Raw genomic sequence first — 17,679 nt, 5'->3', positions numbered from 1 at the left:
GTCTCTCTCACTCTCCCCGTGGTCGGGTGGATTTTTCTTGGGGTCCTCCCGGTTTTCCCCTCCACATTTAGAATCGAGGTGCGTTCAGAGCATTTGGCTGCTATAAATGTCCACGTGATTAGCCACTTTGTTGAGCTCACCTTTGTGGCCTGGTTGCTTTGAAATAGCCCTTTAGTTCAGTGGGCCTTGCCTGGTGAAATAAAAAAATAGGAAGACAAAGATCCCCTGTGTAGCCTTGGCAGACTGTCGGGGCAAGTGCTGTTAGCGAGTAGCAGCAGCGCCTATGAGAGAGACAAATACAAAGATCCCCCGTGTAGCCTCTAACAGGCTGTAGGGGCAAGTGCTGTTAGCGAGTAGCAGCAGCGCCTATGAAGGAGACAAAGACAAAGATCCCTCGTGTAGCCTCTAACAGGCTGTAGGGGCAAGTGCTGTTAGCAAGTAGCAGCAGCGCCTATGAAGGAGACAAAGACAAAGATCCCCCGTGTAGCCTCAACAGGCTGTAGGGGCAAGTGCTGTTAGCGAGTACCAGCAGCTCCTATGAAGGAGACAAAGACAAAGGTCCCCCGTGTAGCCTCAACAGACTGTCAGGGGCAAGTGCTGTTAGCGAGTAGCAGCAGCGCCTATGAAGGAGACAAAGACAAAGATCCCCCGTGTACCTCAACAGGCTGTCGGGACAAGTGCTGTTAGCGAGTAGCAGCAGCACCTATGTAGGCCGGCACTTTGGAACACGAGGAGGGGGGAGGTGGGTGGCCAGCACCACGCCCGACCACCTTTGTGGTGATAATGATGCGGTGACCACCACCGTCCTGGTTGGACTGTCCAGCCCGCTGCTGCTGCTGCTGCTGCTGTTGCTGCTGCGGTTGCTGTTGCTGCTGCTGTTGCTGCTGCTGCTGTTGTTGCTGCTGCTGTTGCTGCTGCTGTTGCTGCTGCTGTTGCTGCTGTTGCTGCTGCTGTTGCTGCTGCTACTGCTGCTGCTGTTGCTGCTGTTGCTGCTGTTGCTGCTGCTGCTGCTACTGCTGCTACTGCTGCTGCTGCAAGCATGATGACCGGAGTTGACGCTCTTTGGCGGACCAGACGGACTTGCCGTGGTGACGGGTTCTGCGACCTTGCAGTACCCGTCGCCACGACACGTGCCGAAGTCGGTGTGTCATACCGCCATGTGACCCTCCCCTGTGACACTCCTCTGTCACACCGCCATGTGACCCTCCCCCCTCCCTCCCTTCCCGAATCCTCGCCATGGCAGTCTCGGCCTTCTACGCCGAGTGCCACTCCAGGAGGATCCAGTTCAACGCTCATATCTGGACCAAGTCCAAGTTCCTGGGCATGTCCATCGGCGTGCACAACATCGGGCAAGGTACCCCCCCCACCCCCCCCACCCCTCCCCACCCCCATCCCTCCCGCCACTCACCGCCACACTCACCGCCACACTCACCGCCTCACTCACCGCCTCACTCACCGCCGCACTCACCACCACACTCACACTCACCACCGCACTCACACTGACAACCACACTCCCACTCACCGCCACACTCACCGCTGCACTCACCGCCACACTCGCACTGACAACCACACTCACACTCACCGCCACACTCGCACTGACAACCACACTCCCACTCACCACCGCCACACTCACTGCCACACTCACCGCCACACTCACCGCCACACTCACCGCCACACTCACACTGACAACCACACTCCCACTCACCACCACCACAATCACCGCCACACTCACCACCACACTCACCGCCACACTCACCACCACACTCACCGCCACACTCACCGCCACACTCACCGCCACACTCACAGTAACACCCACCCTCCCACTCACCACCACCACACTCACCGCCACACTCACCGCCACACTCACCGCCACACTCACCGCCACACTCACCGCCACACTCACCGCCACACTCACACTGACAACCACACTCCCACTCACCACCACCACACTCACCGCCACACTCACCACCACACTCACCGCCACACTCACCACCACACTCACCGCCACACTCACCGCCACACTCACCGCCACACTCACCGCCACACTCACCGCCACACTCACCGCCACACTCACCGCCACACTCACACTGACAACCACACTCCCACTCACCACCACCACACTCACCGCCACACTCACCGCCACACTCACCGCCACACTCACCGCCACACTCACACTGACAACCACACTCCCACTCACCATGACCGCACTCACCGCCGCACTCACCGCCGCACTCACCACCGCACTCACCACCGCACTCACCGCACTCACCGCACTCACCGCGCTCGCTCCGGGTGTGTGCGCCGGCAGGCTGCGTCTCTCTGCTGGATCACGACGAGGATTACATCATCACCTTCCCCAACGGATACGGACGGTACGGAGTTGCGCGCACGCACGCACTCACTCACTCACTCACGCACTCACGCACTCACGTACTCACGTACTCACGCACTCACGCACGCACTACACACTACTCTACACTATACACGACACTATACACTGCACTATACACTACACTATACAGTGTACTATATACGACACGCTACACTAATCACTACGCATTACACAACACATTACACTACACTATACATGACACTACACATTACACTACACCACACTAAACACCACACTACACTACGCTACACACTACACTACACACTACACTACGCTACACACTACACTATGCTTCACACTACACTACGCTACACACAACACTATGCTACACACTACACTACGCTACACACCACACTACACTACACACTACACTACGCTACACACTACACTACACTCTACACACAACACTATGCTACACACTACACTACATACTACACTACATTACACTACACACTACACTACACCATGGTGCAGCTACGGACACAGCAGCTACCCTACCACGGGGTGCAGCTCTGCCTCCCCTGCCGCCCCATCAATCTTGCGGCCTCGCCGTGGCCAATGCTTCCAGCTGTGGCTCTCTGCAGCTGTCTGGAGCACGCCGCTGCCGCCCCCCCCCCCCCGAACCGGCCCCGGGCCTCCGTCCAGGTCGACGCGGCCTCAAATGAGAGCCTGGTGCGGTGCGCAGTGAAACTCGCGTCGAGGGAAACAAAGGCGGCCGGGCGTGGCGTTGACCGCCCACCCGCCTCGCTGCGTCGTGTCGGCCTTCGTAGGCGCTCGGTAACAGCACTTGCCCCAACAGCCCATTAAGGCTATACGGGGGGGGGGGGGGATCTTTGTCTTTGTCTTTTTCCCAGGTCTATCCTGACGGTGCCGTGGGTGGAGCTGGGAGGGGAGTGCACAATCAGCTGCGCCAAGTCGGGCTTCACGGCCACCGTCAACTTCCACACCAAGCCCTTCTATGGCGGCTCCAAGCACCGCATCAGCGCCGAAATCCTGTACGGCAACACGCGGCACTCGGCATACATCGCTCATCACTCGGCACACATCACACGGCACTCGGCACTCGACACCCGCAACTCGGCAAACATCTATCGGCCCTCGGCACTCGCCACTCGGCACTCGGCACTTGACACCCGCAACTCGGCGAACGGCTATCGGCACGTGGTGCTTATCGCCTCAACGCGTTCCGCGGAGAAACGACGCCAGGGATGGGCGTTGGCGCGTCGTGTTGACACGCCGTGGGATGGATTACCAGGCTCCACACTCGCTTACTATGCTTGGGCCAGTTGCTCTTCACAAGCCGTGCGAGAGAGAGAGAGACAGTTTTGTTGTTGTTTGTTGTTGTTGTTTGTTGTTGTTGTTGCTGTGACACCGCCACAGCTCCCCGAACGAGAAGAAGCCCTTTGTGTTGATCGAGGGCGAGTGGAACGGCACGATGCACGCCAAGTGGAGCACGGGGGTCAGTGCGCGGGGACACGCGGGGATACACGCGGGGTCACACACGGGGTCGGGGACACACGCTGGGGACAGACGCGGGGACACACACGGGGACATACACGGGGACACACACGGGGTCGGGGACACACACGGGGTCGGGGACACACGCTGGGGACACACACGGGGACACACACGGGGTCGGGGACACACACGGGGACACACGCGGGGACACACGCGGGGACACACGCGGGGACACACGCGGGGACACACACGGGGTCGGGGACACACACGGGGACACACACGGGGACACACACGGGGTCGGGGACACACACGGGGATGGGGAGGACACGTGGGGACACGCACAGGGACACACACGGGGACACACGCGGGGACACACGCGGGGACACACACGGGGACACACACGGGGACACACACGGGGACACACACGGGGACACACACGGGGTCGGGGACACACACGGGGATGGGGAGGACACGTGGGGACACGCACAGGGACACACGCAGGCAAACGCGGGGATGCACGCGGGACACACGGGGACAGAGACAGACAGCGATGCACACAGCGATGCACACAGCGATGCACACATCGGCACTGGGGAGACAGGTGGCCGAGCCTGGTGCTGGCCACCCACCCCGTCGTGTGCCGTGCCGGCCTTCATAGGTGCTACTTGCTCACGGCACTTGGCCCAACAGTCTGTTAAGACTTTACGGGGGGTCTTTGTCTTTTTCTCGTCTTTGTCTGGGCGAGGTACTGTGGGGGGAGCGGTGGTGCAGCGGTTAGCGCTACGCTGTGCTACGAAGCACGGCTACCCGAGTTCGATACTCCGCTCACGGCGAACACCGGCAACGATTATCTGAACTGGTCCTGGGTCTCCCCGAGGTCGTAGACTCTGTACCTTTTGCGGTGTGTGTGTAGCAAGCATCGTCACTTAGGGAGAGACAAAGACGGCCGGGCGGGCGTGGTGCTGGCCACCCACCCACGTCGTGTTACGGTGCCGGCCTTGGTCGGTGCTCGCTGCTGGCTAGCAGCACTTGCCCCAGCGGCCTGCGCGCCTAACCGGGGTTGGTGGGGAACTTTGCCTTTGCGTGACAGGAGAGCAGCGTCTTTGTGGACACCAAGTCCATTCCCATCACCAAGAAGAAGGTGCGCAGGATCGAGGACCAGGGAGAGTTCGAGTCACGGCGGTAAGCCGGAGCCTCCTCCTCCTGCTGCCCGCTCGCTCGGTCGACTCGGCCGCAATGAGTGTCCGGTGGAGCCTCGCCGTGGGGAGAGCGGGGGGCACGCAACGGTTGTGCCGAGGTGCTCGCGATGGCGGTGGCCGTGGTAGTGGCGGCGGTGGTGGTGATAGTGGTCATGGTGGTGGTCGTGGTGGTGGTGATAGTGATAGTGGTGTTCGTCGTGGTGGTGGTGATGATGATGATAGTGATAGTGACGGTGGTGGCGGTGATGCTAGTGATGATGACAGTGGTGGCGGTCGTGGTGGTGCTGGTGGTGGTTGTGTGGTGGTGGTGGTGGTTGTGTGGTGGTGGTGGTGGTGGTGGTCGTGGTGGTGATGATAGTAATAGTGATGGTGGTGGCGGTGATGCGAGTGATGGTGACGGTGGTGGCGGTCGTGGTGATGGTGGTTGCGGTGTGGTGGTGGTGGTGGCGATGTCAGTCGTGAAGGTGTGGGGAGCGGTTCTGACGCTGCGCTACGAACCCGGCGACCCTAGTTCGATTCCCGCTCATGGCCACAGACATCGGTGTACCGATTGTCGGCTTCAACCGAGCTCCGAGTGGTGGACGCATCGAGGTTGACCGGACCGTCCACCTTCAGCCCCGCTTGGCCTAAAATGTACTTCTGGTTTTGGTCTCTCCTAAGTCACCTCGGCCATAAATGAGTATACCAGGTGAGGTGGTTAACATCTCCGAGCCACTGTGATGATGATGAGAGAGAGAGACACACAGACTCCAAATATACTGCAGCAGACATTGTCAGGGTTGGGATCAAACCCACGACCTCCTGCACACCAGGCGAGGTAGTTAACATCTAGCCACCGTGATGATGATGAGAGAGAGAGAGAGACACGCAGACTCCAAATATACAGCAGCAGGCATCGTCAGGGTCGGGATCGAACCCACGACCTCCTGCATACCAGGCAAAGTAGTCAACATCTCCTGGCCACCGTGATGATGATGAGAGAGAGACGCAGACTCCAAATATACAGCAGCAGGCGTCGTCAGGGTCGGGATCGAACCCACCACCTCCTGCACACCAGGCGAGGTAGTTAACATCTCCTAGCCACCGTGATGATGATGAGAGAGAGAGAGAGACACGCAGACTCCAAATATACAGCAGCAGCAGCAGCAGGCATCGTCAGGGTCGGGATCGAACCCACGACCTCCTGCATACCAGGCGAAGTAGTCAACATCTCCTAGCCACCGTGATGATGATGAGAGAGAGACGCAGACTCCAAATATACAGCAGCAGGCGTCGTCAGGGTCGGGATCGAACCCACGACCTCCTGCACACCAGGCGAGGTGGTTAACATCTCCTGGCCAACGGCGGCTGCCGTGGTGTTGCCGTAGGCTGTGGCGTGACGTGACGAGCAGCCTCAAGGCGGGGGACATCGACCGCGCCACCGACGCCAAGCACTACCTGGAGGAGCAGCAGCGGGCCGAGGCGCGCGGGCGCAAGGAGAGCGGGGACGCCTGGCGCACCAAGGTACTCGCGCCCGCGGTGGTGGTGGTGGCGGCGGTGGTGGTGGTGGTGGCGGCGGTGGTGGTGGTGGCGATGACGGTGGTGGCGGCGGTGATGGTGGCGTGGTGGTGGTGACGATGGTGGTGGTGGTGACGGTGACGACGGTTATGGTGGTGACGATGGTGGTGGTGGTGACGGTGGTGATAGTGGCAATGATTGTGGTCGTGATGGTGGTGGTGAAGCTGGTGGTGAAGCTGCTGGTGAAGGTGCTGGTAATTATGGAGAGCAGCATTGCAGTGCTTCGTGCACCGTGCTACAAACGTGGCCCCCCAAGTTTTGATTCCTGCTCGCTGCCGACATCGGTGACGATTACCTGAATTGGTGACTTGGTCTCCCATCGGTGGATTCGGCTTCGAAAATGAGCAGCTGGTGCTGCGTGTAAACATCGCCACTGGGGAGACAAACGCGGCCGGGGGTGGCGTTGTCCACCCACCCCCCTCTCACGTGCCGTGCTGCCTTTCATAGGCGCTGCTGCTACTCGTTAACAGCACTTGCCCTGACAGTCTGTTAGAGGCTACACGGGGGAACTTTGTCTTTGTCTCCTTCATAGGTGCTGCTGCTACTCGCTAACAGCACTTGCCCCAACAGTCTGTTAGAGGCTACACGGGGGATCTTTGTCTTTGTCTCCTTCATAGGCGCTGCTGCTACTCGCTAACAGCACTTGCTCGAACAGTCTGTTGAGGCTATGCGGGGGATCTTTGTCTCTGTGTAGTTATTCCACGAGGATGGAGAGTGCTGGATTTACGACAACCCTCTCATCAAGAGGCTGGCCCCGGCTCAGGAGTGACAGAGAACACTCCGACACTCCGACACGCCACGTATCGTTACACCCCGATGTCAACTATAAGCCGTGAAGTTTTTTTTATTTTACCAGGCAAGGCCCCGCTGAGCGATGCAGCTCTTTTTTTCAGACACGACCCGGCCATCACAAACGATAGCTCAACCAAGTGGGGCATCATCATCATCGTCGTCGTCGTCGCGTGGAAATTTACAGCAGCCAAATACTCCTAAACGCGTGGCGACGTCGCTTGTGAACGTGGAGAGAGGAAAAACCCGAGGACCCCGGAGAAAATTCCACGCGACCATCACGGGCAGAGAGAGACACGCAGACTCCAAATATACAGCAGCAGGCGTCGGGGTCAAGATCGAACCCACGACCTCTTGTACACCAGGCGAGGTAGTTAACATCTCCTAGCCACCGTGATGATGATGATGAGAGAGAGAGACACGCAGACTCCAAATATACAGCAGCAGGTGTCAGGGTCAGGATCGAACCCACGACCTCCTGTATACCAGGCGAGGTAGTTAACATCTCACCACGGAGAAAGACACGCAGACTCCAAATATACAGCAGCAGGCGTCAGGATCAGGATCGAACCCACGACCTCCTGTACACCACGTGATGTGCCACCCGCTACAAGGCACCCCTCGCTACCGCTACGCAGCAGACGGCACGCTTAGAAACGCACCCCGACCTCATCCCAACATGACAACGCTCGCCACCGTTACGCTACCGGCGACGAACAGCACTTTCCTCCCCGTGTGGCCTTCAAAAGCCTGTCCAAGGCGACACGGGGGGGGGATCTTTGTCTCTGTGACTCGTGCAGCGAGCAATCAATCCCCTCTTCCCTCGCCCGCCAATATTCCAGCGTGGCCCCACGCGCGGCTTCCAGGGAGGTGGTCTCGGGTACGCGAGACCATTCCTGTCCCCAACCCGGGGTCGGGCGGCGGGCGCGATCTGTCCGGTGAATTTTTTGCAGCGCTCCGTCTATAAATCTCGGCCGCAAATATCGTCGTCGCCTCCGCCGCCATCACTTACAGCTTCCCCCCCCCCCCCCGGCCCGTGAACACAGCGAGAGAGAGAGAGCGAGGATGGTGCGTGCGTGCGTCTAATGACCAAAGCGGGAGACGCTAAAGATTTATTTGCGTGTAAAAAGAAAACAGTTGCCGCGCGTGCCGAAGCGACGATGCTAGCGCCGCCATCACCGTCGGCATCGAAGTCACCGTTGGCGTTGCCGTCGGCGTCATTGTCGGCGTCACCGTCGGCATCACCGTCGGCGTCACCGTCGGTGTCATCGTCGGCATCGCCGTCGGCGTCGCCGTCGGCGTCGCCGTCGGCGTCACCGTCGGTGTCATCGTCGGCATCGCCGTTGGCGTCGGCGTCACCGTCGGCGTCACCGTCGGCGTCACCGTCGGCGTCACCGTCGGCGTCATTGTTGGCGTCGCCGTTGGCGTCGGCGTCACCGTCGGCGTCACCGTCGGCGTCATCGTCGGCGTCGCCGTCGGCGTCATTGTTGGCGTCGCCGTTGGCGTCGGCGTCACCGTCGGCGTCACCGTCGGCGTCATCGTCGGCGTCGCCGTCGGCCACGGTCCATCCGGAGTTACGGAATTCCGCGCCTCGCTGTCGCTTGCCCACCAGATTTCTGATGCACGGTCGATTCGGCGAAGTGCCAATCACCCTTGAATGTATGATGAACCTGTTCAAAATTAATATGCAAATAAAATGCATTCGGTGTATTCTGCAGATGCTGAACTGTGTTCCTGATTACTTTGTTGTTATTCAAATTATTATTGCGAAGGTTGAGTCTGGTCAGTCGGTCTATTGTCTAGAGATCCTGGTTTCACCTGAGGACGGTTGCTTGCGTTGTGGCCGAAACGCCGTGAGAATTATATGTTTTATTTTTATTATTTTATTACTTCCCTTCTACGTGATGACTTTACCGAAAGAACCAAGAAGAAAAAAGTCTCTTTATTGTCTCAGCACCCCGTGGAGGCGGCACGTGGGCAGGTGGTGGTGGTGGTTGTGGGGGAATCCTGTCCACGTGACACTTCCGTTTGCCCATGCGCCCGGTTTCCGATTTACGACGACCCACGTTCACGACGTTTACACGACGTCGCCGCCGCGGGTCGATTTCCGACGCAGGCGTTTGGTTTTTACGACACACCCACCGACACGTCCGTGCGGCTTTCCGAGTGGCGCTTTAGTCGTCCTCGGTTTGTTTCTCTTGTTTTGTGCGTTTCGTTTGTTTTACGCTTTTGCGAAGCCCTGTTTAACGCGGTTGTAATAATAAAAAGTGGGTGGGGGAGGGAGGAAATAAAAATTAACCCGTAAAAACAAAGTTTTTCACTATAAATCCTTTATATGCGTGGCGGCTAGAGTCCTCTCGTCCTCTGGCTTGAGATGGCTGCCACCTATGGGTCAGATGATTGTCTGCCAGTATTAAGCAATTGGTAATTAAATATTTAATTTGTTTTCCCTAAACAGTGTAAAATTTTGGAAAAAAAATTGTCACGAACATTAATTGTCTCGCACAACGAGTCTGTGTGCAAAATGTCAGCTCGATTGGATCACGGGAAGTGGGTTAAAAAACGACCGAAAGATTTGCACGGTCGTAAGCGCGCAAGCAAGCAAGCGAACTTAATATAAAGGATTTAAAAATACCCACGTCGGCAAGTGATGATGGTTTCTACCGTGACCTCAATCGGGGGGGGGGGGGGGGGGAGAGGGGGGGCTGACACTTGAATCACACGCAGGATGTCTGTCGAAAAACAAAGAGCTTTACAGCTCATCGGCTTTATGACATTTTGTGTCGCCGCACTTGGAGGTGCAATTACACCCATTGGACGGCAGACGGCGGCACAACGAGGCAATTGCGTTGCCACTCGGGGCGCACAATCAATTGGTTGCATTCTGGGTGTGTTGGTAAAAGTCTTACCCACCACCCCGCTTTCGCCAACGCCTCGTGTCGTAAACATTGCAAGGAAGAATTCATGAAAAAAATATAAATGTAAAAAAAAATTTGCGTTGCGATGGCCGGGAATCGAACCCGGGTCAACTGCTTGGAAGGCAGCTATGCTCACCACTATACCACCATCGCTGTACAAGATCGAGGCATTCTATAAAATCTATTTATAACTCAGACACCGGTACGGTGATTGCCTAATAAGTAACATTACGGAATAATAGATTCGTGTACACTACAGTTACCGCACAATTGCGTGTTGCGTTTACAATCGTTGTTATGAATAATTTCGTTTGCATATAAACGTTGTGGTCTCTTAACACACTGCCTTCATGAAAGTAACGTGGGAAGATTTTCTTTTATATATACCGTTGAACGGATAATTTTTTTAGATGTTACGTTAAAACTTAATATATAATTTAACGATACACATGTTCCGCGTTGGATAGATAAGTGTTGACGAGGCGGGTGTGGTTCAGATGCCTCGTTAGCGCAGTAGGTAGCGCGTCAGTCTCATAATCTGAAGGTCGTGAGTTCGATCCTCACACGGGGCATTAGTATTTTTTATATTATATTTTAATTAGTTTTTTTTTACATGTTATTTGTTTTGCCTGTGCCTTGAAAAGCATTGAACGGTTGAGTCTGTAATCCACGTCTTAAATACGCGTCTTCTTGTTTCTTTCGGTAAAGTCACGTAGAAGGGAAGTAATAAAATAATAAAAATAAAACATAATAAAACAATTCTCACGACGTTCGGCTACAACGCAAGCAGCCGTCTTCAGGTGAAGAATGAGACACTACCAAACTAGGAGCTTATATATAAGCTGCATTGGGGGTTGAAGAGCGCCTTAACAAAAAGAATGTGCATGTGAAGAGGGATTTAGCATATTCATGGAAAATGCGTAGGCGTTGGGCGGGGGGGTGTCAAAGTCATATTATGCCCATGCATTATGCAGGATCAGCAGCAACCAAGGGGGGTGCAAGGATTAGCAGTAACAAAGGAAAGGAATGTTAATGATATGTAGCTGCAGTTACTCAACAACCACGTAGAAAACTAAAGTATAAACTACATAAAAAACTAAAGTATAAACTGCATCGCACCATCAGTATACTTACTATACTCTATAATAAGCTGAGTTACTAACAGCAAGTAATACATTACAATTTTACCTCGTAAAAATTCTATAATACGCTTCCATCTAAACCTTATTCTCTTACATCACACGAGCATATACCGTACTATATACTGCCATAGATAAACCCAACATTAAATTATATACTGTATTGCTGTAAACCAACCTATATCTTATACATTTAATATCACACTATGTATTATTCTACACACCCTAATGTGTATCGAAATGGTTTATTACGTCCTTCCAATGATTGCTGAGCCAGAATCCATCTTCTCGGTTAAAGTTGTCTCTGTGTTTGTATATGTGGATCGCCTCATGAACGAATCTCTCATGATAGCCAGATGGCTTGCAGAGAACCTCTGTCTTGGAGAAGTCAATATCATGTGAGCCCACTGAGTTGTAACAGTGATCTGCCACGGCTGAGGTGTTAGTCCTACCGTGTTTCAGGTCAGCTTTATGTTCACGGATGCGGTCCGAGACATGTCGTTTGGTTTCCCCAATGTAACTGCTACCACAGAGGCAACTTAGTTTGTAGACGCCAGGGTACTGTATGTCTGGAACCACATCTTTTACAGACGGTACCAGATCACGGATTTTATGTACTGTGTTGAATCGGACCTGGATCTTGTGTTTAATCAGGATTTTGGAGATCTTTTTTGTGACCCCAGCAATGTAGGGTAAGGTGATGGTCTTGAAAGGCTCCTCAACAGGATCCTTCTTGATGGTTGGAGTGATGGCTTTGCGGATTGTATAGTCGGAGTAACCATTTGCCTTAAGAGCTTGGCGTACGTGTTTGAGTTCACTGGAAATGTGTTCATGGTCGGAGATGCATTGGGCTCTATGATATAGAGTCTTGATGAGGGAATTCTTCTGAGATGGATGGTGGTGGGAATCCGGTTTTAGATAAGCATCCGTGTGGGTGGCTTTCCTGTAGACAGAGTGGCTCATTGAACCATCAAGTCTCCTTTTGATTAGGACATCCAAAAAGGGTAGCTTGCCATCATTTTCGACTTCCATGGTGAATCTGATGGCTGGGTGTATGGAATTGATGTGGTCGAGAAATTGGTCTAGAGCAGGCCGGCCATGTGGCCAGATGACAAAAGTGTCGTCTACGTACCTCTTCCATAAGGTCGGGCGTAGAGTGGCAGTCTGGATGGCGTCCGTCTCAAATTTCTCCATGAAGATGTTGGCTACAACCGGAGATAGGGGGGAGCCCATTGGGGTGCCCTCAATTTGCTTGTAGAAGGTTCCATTCCAGGTGAAGTATGTATTGGTTAAGCAGTGTCTCACCAGGGGGGGTACCCCAGCATTCAGTCCTTGATGAACCAAGTCTTCAATGATTGCGATGGTGTCAGGCACAGGTACCTTGGTGAACAAGGAAACCACATCAAAACTGACAAGCAGGTCGTCTGGGGACAGGGCAATCCCCTTGATTGTCGATACCAGGTCAGTAGAGTTTAGTACTGCAGAGGTGGTTTTTCCAGTGAAAGGCCGTAGGATTTCGGACAAAAAACGAGCCAGTTTGTAAGTGGGGGAGTTGATAGTAGAGACAATGGGACGAAGAGGTGTATCTTCTTTATGTATCTTTGGCAAGCCGTACAATCTTGGTGGTCTGGCTGCAGAAGGTTTCAACGAGAACTGTTTGGTCTGATCAATTAATGCGGTTGAAGCAGAAATGATGTTGTTGGTTTTGGAGACGAGGCTGTTGGTGGGGTCTCTTTTTATTTTTGTATAGCTGCCATCGTTTAGTAGTTCTTGAATTTTGTTGTTGTATTCTATTTTGTCCATGATGACAGTGGCATTGCCTTTGTCGGCTGAGAGGATGACAATGTCATCCCTCTTTTTTAATTGAGCTAATTCAAAACGCTCCTCTTTGCTGATGTTGCTAGCTGGCATCTTAGCGTTTTTGAGGGTTACAGAGATTTCGGATCTTGCTACGTCTGCAGCGATGTGACTCAAGCCCTTGAGAGCTACATCTACTCGAGCAATTATATCATTAACTGGTATGTGTCTAGGTGTGACTGCAAAGTTTAGTCCTTTAGCTAAAACGGATTTCAAACCTTCAGAAATAGGACTGTTACTGCGATTAATTACGACTTTGTTAATATCTAGCTTTTCAATGTGTGGGTCCGGTTTCTTGTTTGAGAGGCGATTGAATTTGGAAATCAAGTTGTCCTTACATTTAGTCGACATAGCGGCAGCTGAAGAGGCAGTCATTTTTTCCACATGTTCCCAATCCGATGTGGACATTGTTACACTCAAAGATAAGTGTGATTTGTAGAGTGTCTTGTCTAACTGATCTAGTTCGGTGCGCGTAAGTCTGATTTTCTCTGAGATAAGAGCTAAGCTAGTTCTAGACAGAATTCGTTTCGCATTAGAAGAAGTTACAGCAGCAGATGTTAGTGTAAATGCGTTTGGTATTACCTTAGAGTCGCGGCATCTCTTCAGAAAGGTGAGAGACTCGATTAGCTGAGCCTTCTTATCCCGGAGCTTGTTGAAGGATCTCAAAGTTATGTGGAAACCCTCCCCGTAGAGGCGGTTAAATTTCGATTTAAAGCTTTCGTGACTGCAGGGATTCATCTTCTTGTTTCTTTCGGTAAAGTCACGTAGAAGGGAAGTAATAAAATAATAAAAATAAAACATAATAAAACAATTCTCACGACGTTTCGGCTACAACGCAAGCAGCCGTCTTCAGGTGAAGAATGAGACACTACCAAACTAGGAGCTTATATATAAGCTGCATTGGGGGTTGAAGAGCGCCTTAACAAAAAGAATGTGCATGTGAAGAGGGATTTAGCATATTCATGGAAAATGCGTAGGCGTTGGGCGGGGGGGTGTCAAAGTCATATTATGCCCATGCATTATGCAGGATCAGCAGCAACCAAGGGGGGTGCAAGGATTAGCAGTAACAAAGGAAAGGAATGTTAATGATATGTAGCTGCAGTTACTCAACAACCACGTAGAAAACTAAAGTATAAACTACATAAAAAACTAAAGTATAAACTGCATCGCACCATCAGTATACTTACTATACTCTATAATAAGCTGAGTTACTAACAGCAAGTAATACATTACAATTTTACCTCGTAAAAATTCTATAATACGCTTCCATCTAAACCTTATTCTCTTACATCACACGAGCATATACCGTACTATATACTGCCATAGATAAACCCAACATTAAATTATATACTGTATTGCTGTAAACCAACCTATATCTTATACATTTAATATCACACTATGTATTATTCTACACACCCTAATGTGTATCGAAATGGTTTATTACGTCCTTCCAATGATTGCTGAGCCAGAATCCATCTTCTCGGTTAAAGTTGTCTCTGTGTTTGTATATGTGGATCGCCTCATGAACGAATCTCTCATGATAGCCAGATGGCTTGCAGAGAACCTCTGTCTTGGAGAAGTCAATATCATGTGAGCCCACTGAGTTGTAACAGTGATCTGCCACGGCTGAGGTGTTAGTCCTACCGTGTTTCAGGTCAGCTTTATGTTCACGGATGCGGTCCGAGACATGTCGTTTGGTTTCCCCAATGTAACTGCTACCACAGAGGCAACTTAGTTTGTAGACGCCAGGGTACTGTATGTCTGGAACCACATCTTTTACAGACGGTACCAGATCACGGATTTTATGTACTGTGTTGAATCGGACCTGGATCTTGTGTTTAATCAGGATTTTGGAGATCTTTTTTGTGACCCCAGCAATGTAGGGTAAGGTGATGGTCTTGAAAGGCTGAAGATGAATCCCTGCAGTCACGAAAGCTTTAAATCGAAATTTAACCGCCTCTACGGGGAGGGTTTCCACATAACTTTGAGATCCTTCAACAAGCTCCGGGATAAGAAGGCTCAGCTAATCGAGTCTCTCACCTTTCTGAAGAGATGCCGCGACTCTAAGGTAATACCAAACGCATTTACACTAACATCTGCTGCTGTAACTTCTTCTAATGCGAAACGAATTCTGTCTAGAACTAGCTTAGCTCTTATCTCAGAGAAAATCAGACTTACGCGCACCGAACTAGATCAGTTAGACAAGACACTCTACAAATCACACTTATCTTTGAGTGTAACAATGTCCACATCGGATTGGGAACATGTGGAAAAAATGACTGCCTCTTCAGCTGCCGCTATGTCGACTAAATGTAAGGACAACTTGATTTCCAAATTCAATCGCCTCTCAAACAAGAAACCGGACCCACACATTGAAAAGCTAGATATTAACAAAGTCGTAATTAATCGCAGTAACAGTCCTATTTCTGAAGGTTTGAAATCCGTTTTAGCTAAAGGACTAAACTTTGCAGTCACACCTAGACACATACCAGTTAATGATATAATTGCTCGAGTAGATGTAGCTCTCAAGGGCTTGAGTCACATCGCTGCAGACGTAGCAAGATCCGAAATCTCTGTAACCCTCAAAAACGCTAAGATGCCAGCTAGCAACATCAGCAAAGAGGAGCGTTTTGAATTAGCTCAATTAAAAAAGAGGGATGACATTGTCATCCTCTCAGCCGACAAAGGCAATGCCACTGTCATCATGGACAAAATAGAATACAACAACAAAATTCAAGAACTACTAAACGATGGCAGCTATACAAAAATAAAAAGAGACCCCACCAACAGCCTCGTCTCCAAAACCAACAACATCATTTCTGCTTCAACCGCATTAATTGATCAGACCAAACAGTTCTCGTTGAAACCTTCTGCAGCCAGACCACCAAGATTGTACGGCTTGCCAAAGATACATAAAGAAGATACACCTCTTCGTCCCATTGTCTCTACTATCAACTCCCCCACTTACAAACTGGCTCGTTTTTTGTCCGAAATCCTACGGCCTTTCACTGGAAAAACCACCTCTGCAGTACTAAACTCTACTGACCTGGTATCGACAATCAAGGGGATTGCCCTGTCCCCAGACGACCTGCTTGTCAGTTTTGATGTGGTTTCCTTGTTCACCAAGGTACCTGTGCCTGACACCATCGCAATCATTGAAGACTTGGTTCATCAAGGACTGAATGCTGGGGTACCCCCCCTGGTGAGACACTGCTTAACCAATACATACTTCACCTGGAATGGAACCTTCTACAAGCAAATTGAGGGCACCCCAATGGGCTCCCCCCTATCTCCGGTTGTAGCCAACATCTTCATGGAGAAATTTGAGACGGACGCCATCCAGACTGCCACTCTACGCCCGACCTTATGGAAGAGGTACGTAGACGACACTTTTGTCATCTGGCCACATGGCCGGCCTGCTCTAGACCAATTTCTCGACCACATCAATTCCATACACCCAGCCATCAGATTCACCATGGAAGTCGAAAATGATGGCAAGCTACCCTTTTTGGATGTCCTAATCAAAAGGAGACTTGATGGTTCAATGAGCCACTCTGTCTACAGGAAAGCCACCCACACGGATGCTTATCTAAAACCGGATTCCCACCACCATCCATCTCAGAAGAATTCCCTCATCAAGACTCTATATCATAGAGCCCAATGCATCTCCGACCATGAACACATTTCCAGTGAACTCAAACACGTACGCCAAGCTCTTAAGGCAAATGGTTACTCCGACTATACAATCCGCAAAGCCATCACTCCAACCATCAAGAAGGATCCTGTTGAGGAGCCTTTCAAGACCATCACCTTACCCTACATTGCTGGGGTCACAAAAAAGATCTCCAAAATCCTGATTAAACACAAGATCCAGGTCCGATTCAACACAGTACATAAAATCCGTGATCTGGTACCGTCTGTAAAAGATGTGGTTCCAGACATACAGTACCCTGGCGTCTACAAACTAAGTTGCCTCTGTGGTAGCAGTTACATTGGGGAAACCAAACGACATGTCTCGGACCGCATCCGTGAACATAAAGCTGACCTGAAACACGGTAGGACTAACACCTCAGCCGTGGCAGATCACTGTTACAACTCAGTGGGCTCACATGATATTGACTTCTCCAAGACAGAGGTTCTCTGCAAGCCATCTGGCTATCATGAGAGATTCGTTCATGAGGCGATCCACATATACAAACACAGAGACAACTTTAACCGAGAAGATGGATTCTGGCTCAGCAATCATTGGAAGGACGTAATAAACCATTTCGATACACATTAGGGTGTGTAGAATAATACATAGTGTGATATTAAATGTATAAGATATAGGTTGGTTTACAGCAATACAGTATATAATTTAATGTTGGGTT

General features: G+C 51.6%; 1 protein-coding gene and 2 non-coding genes across 6 annotated transcripts in view; 2 read left to right on the top strand and 1 right to left on the bottom strand.

The window, feature by feature from the left end:
- LOC133346363 (oxysterol-binding protein-related protein 9-like) overlaps nt 1-9,126 on the top strand; it is a 28,346-nt gene extending 19,220 nt beyond the window's left edge. For 3 of the 4 annotated variants that reach the window (XM_061557862.1, XM_061557861.1, XM_061557860.1), the window contains 7 exons: nt 1,244-1,354; nt 2,309-2,372; nt 3,247-3,387; nt 3,773-3,851; nt 4,941-5,032; nt 6,417-6,552; nt 7,301-9,126. In XM_061557862.1, the coding sequence (XP_061413846.1) occupies nt 1,244-1,354; nt 2,309-2,372; nt 3,247-3,387; nt 3,773-3,851; nt 4,941-5,032; nt 6,417-6,552; nt 7,301-7,375 (698 nt within the window). In that variant the 3' untranslated portion in view covers nt 7,376-9,126. The remainder of the gene's footprint in view (nt 1-1,243; nt 1,355-2,308; nt 2,373-3,246; nt 3,388-3,772; nt 3,852-4,940; nt 5,033-6,416; nt 6,553-7,300) is intronic. The other variant, XR_009755552.1, reaches the window with a different exon arrangement.
- A 1,268-nt stretch (nt 9,127-10,394) lies between these two features.
- Nucleotides 10,395-10,466, bottom strand: TRNAG-UCC (transfer RNA glycine (anticodon UCC)). Its single transcript has one exon. It is a non-coding gene; the product is annotated as a tRNA-Gly (tRNA).
- Nucleotides 10,467-10,812: 346 nt separating this feature from the next.
- Nucleotides 10,813-10,885, top strand: TRNAM-CAU (transfer RNA methionine (anticodon CAU)). Its single transcript has one exon. It is a non-coding gene; the product is annotated as a tRNA-Met (tRNA).
- Nucleotides 10,886-17,679: the final 6,794 nt, after the last annotated feature.

Source organism: Lethenteron reissneri, chromosome 24, assembly GCF_015708825.2.
Source record: "Lethenteron reissneri isolate LAM-NWPU_2019-01 chromosome 24, ASM1570882v1, whole genome shotgun sequence".
In the NCBI taxonomy this organism is placed as follows: domain Eukaryota; kingdom Metazoa; phylum Chordata; class Hyperoartia; order Petromyzontiformes; family Petromyzontidae; genus Lethenteron; species Lethenteron reissneri.
Note: the sequence above shows the minus strand (reverse complement) of the source record. Positions and strands in the feature narration are given on the sequence as shown.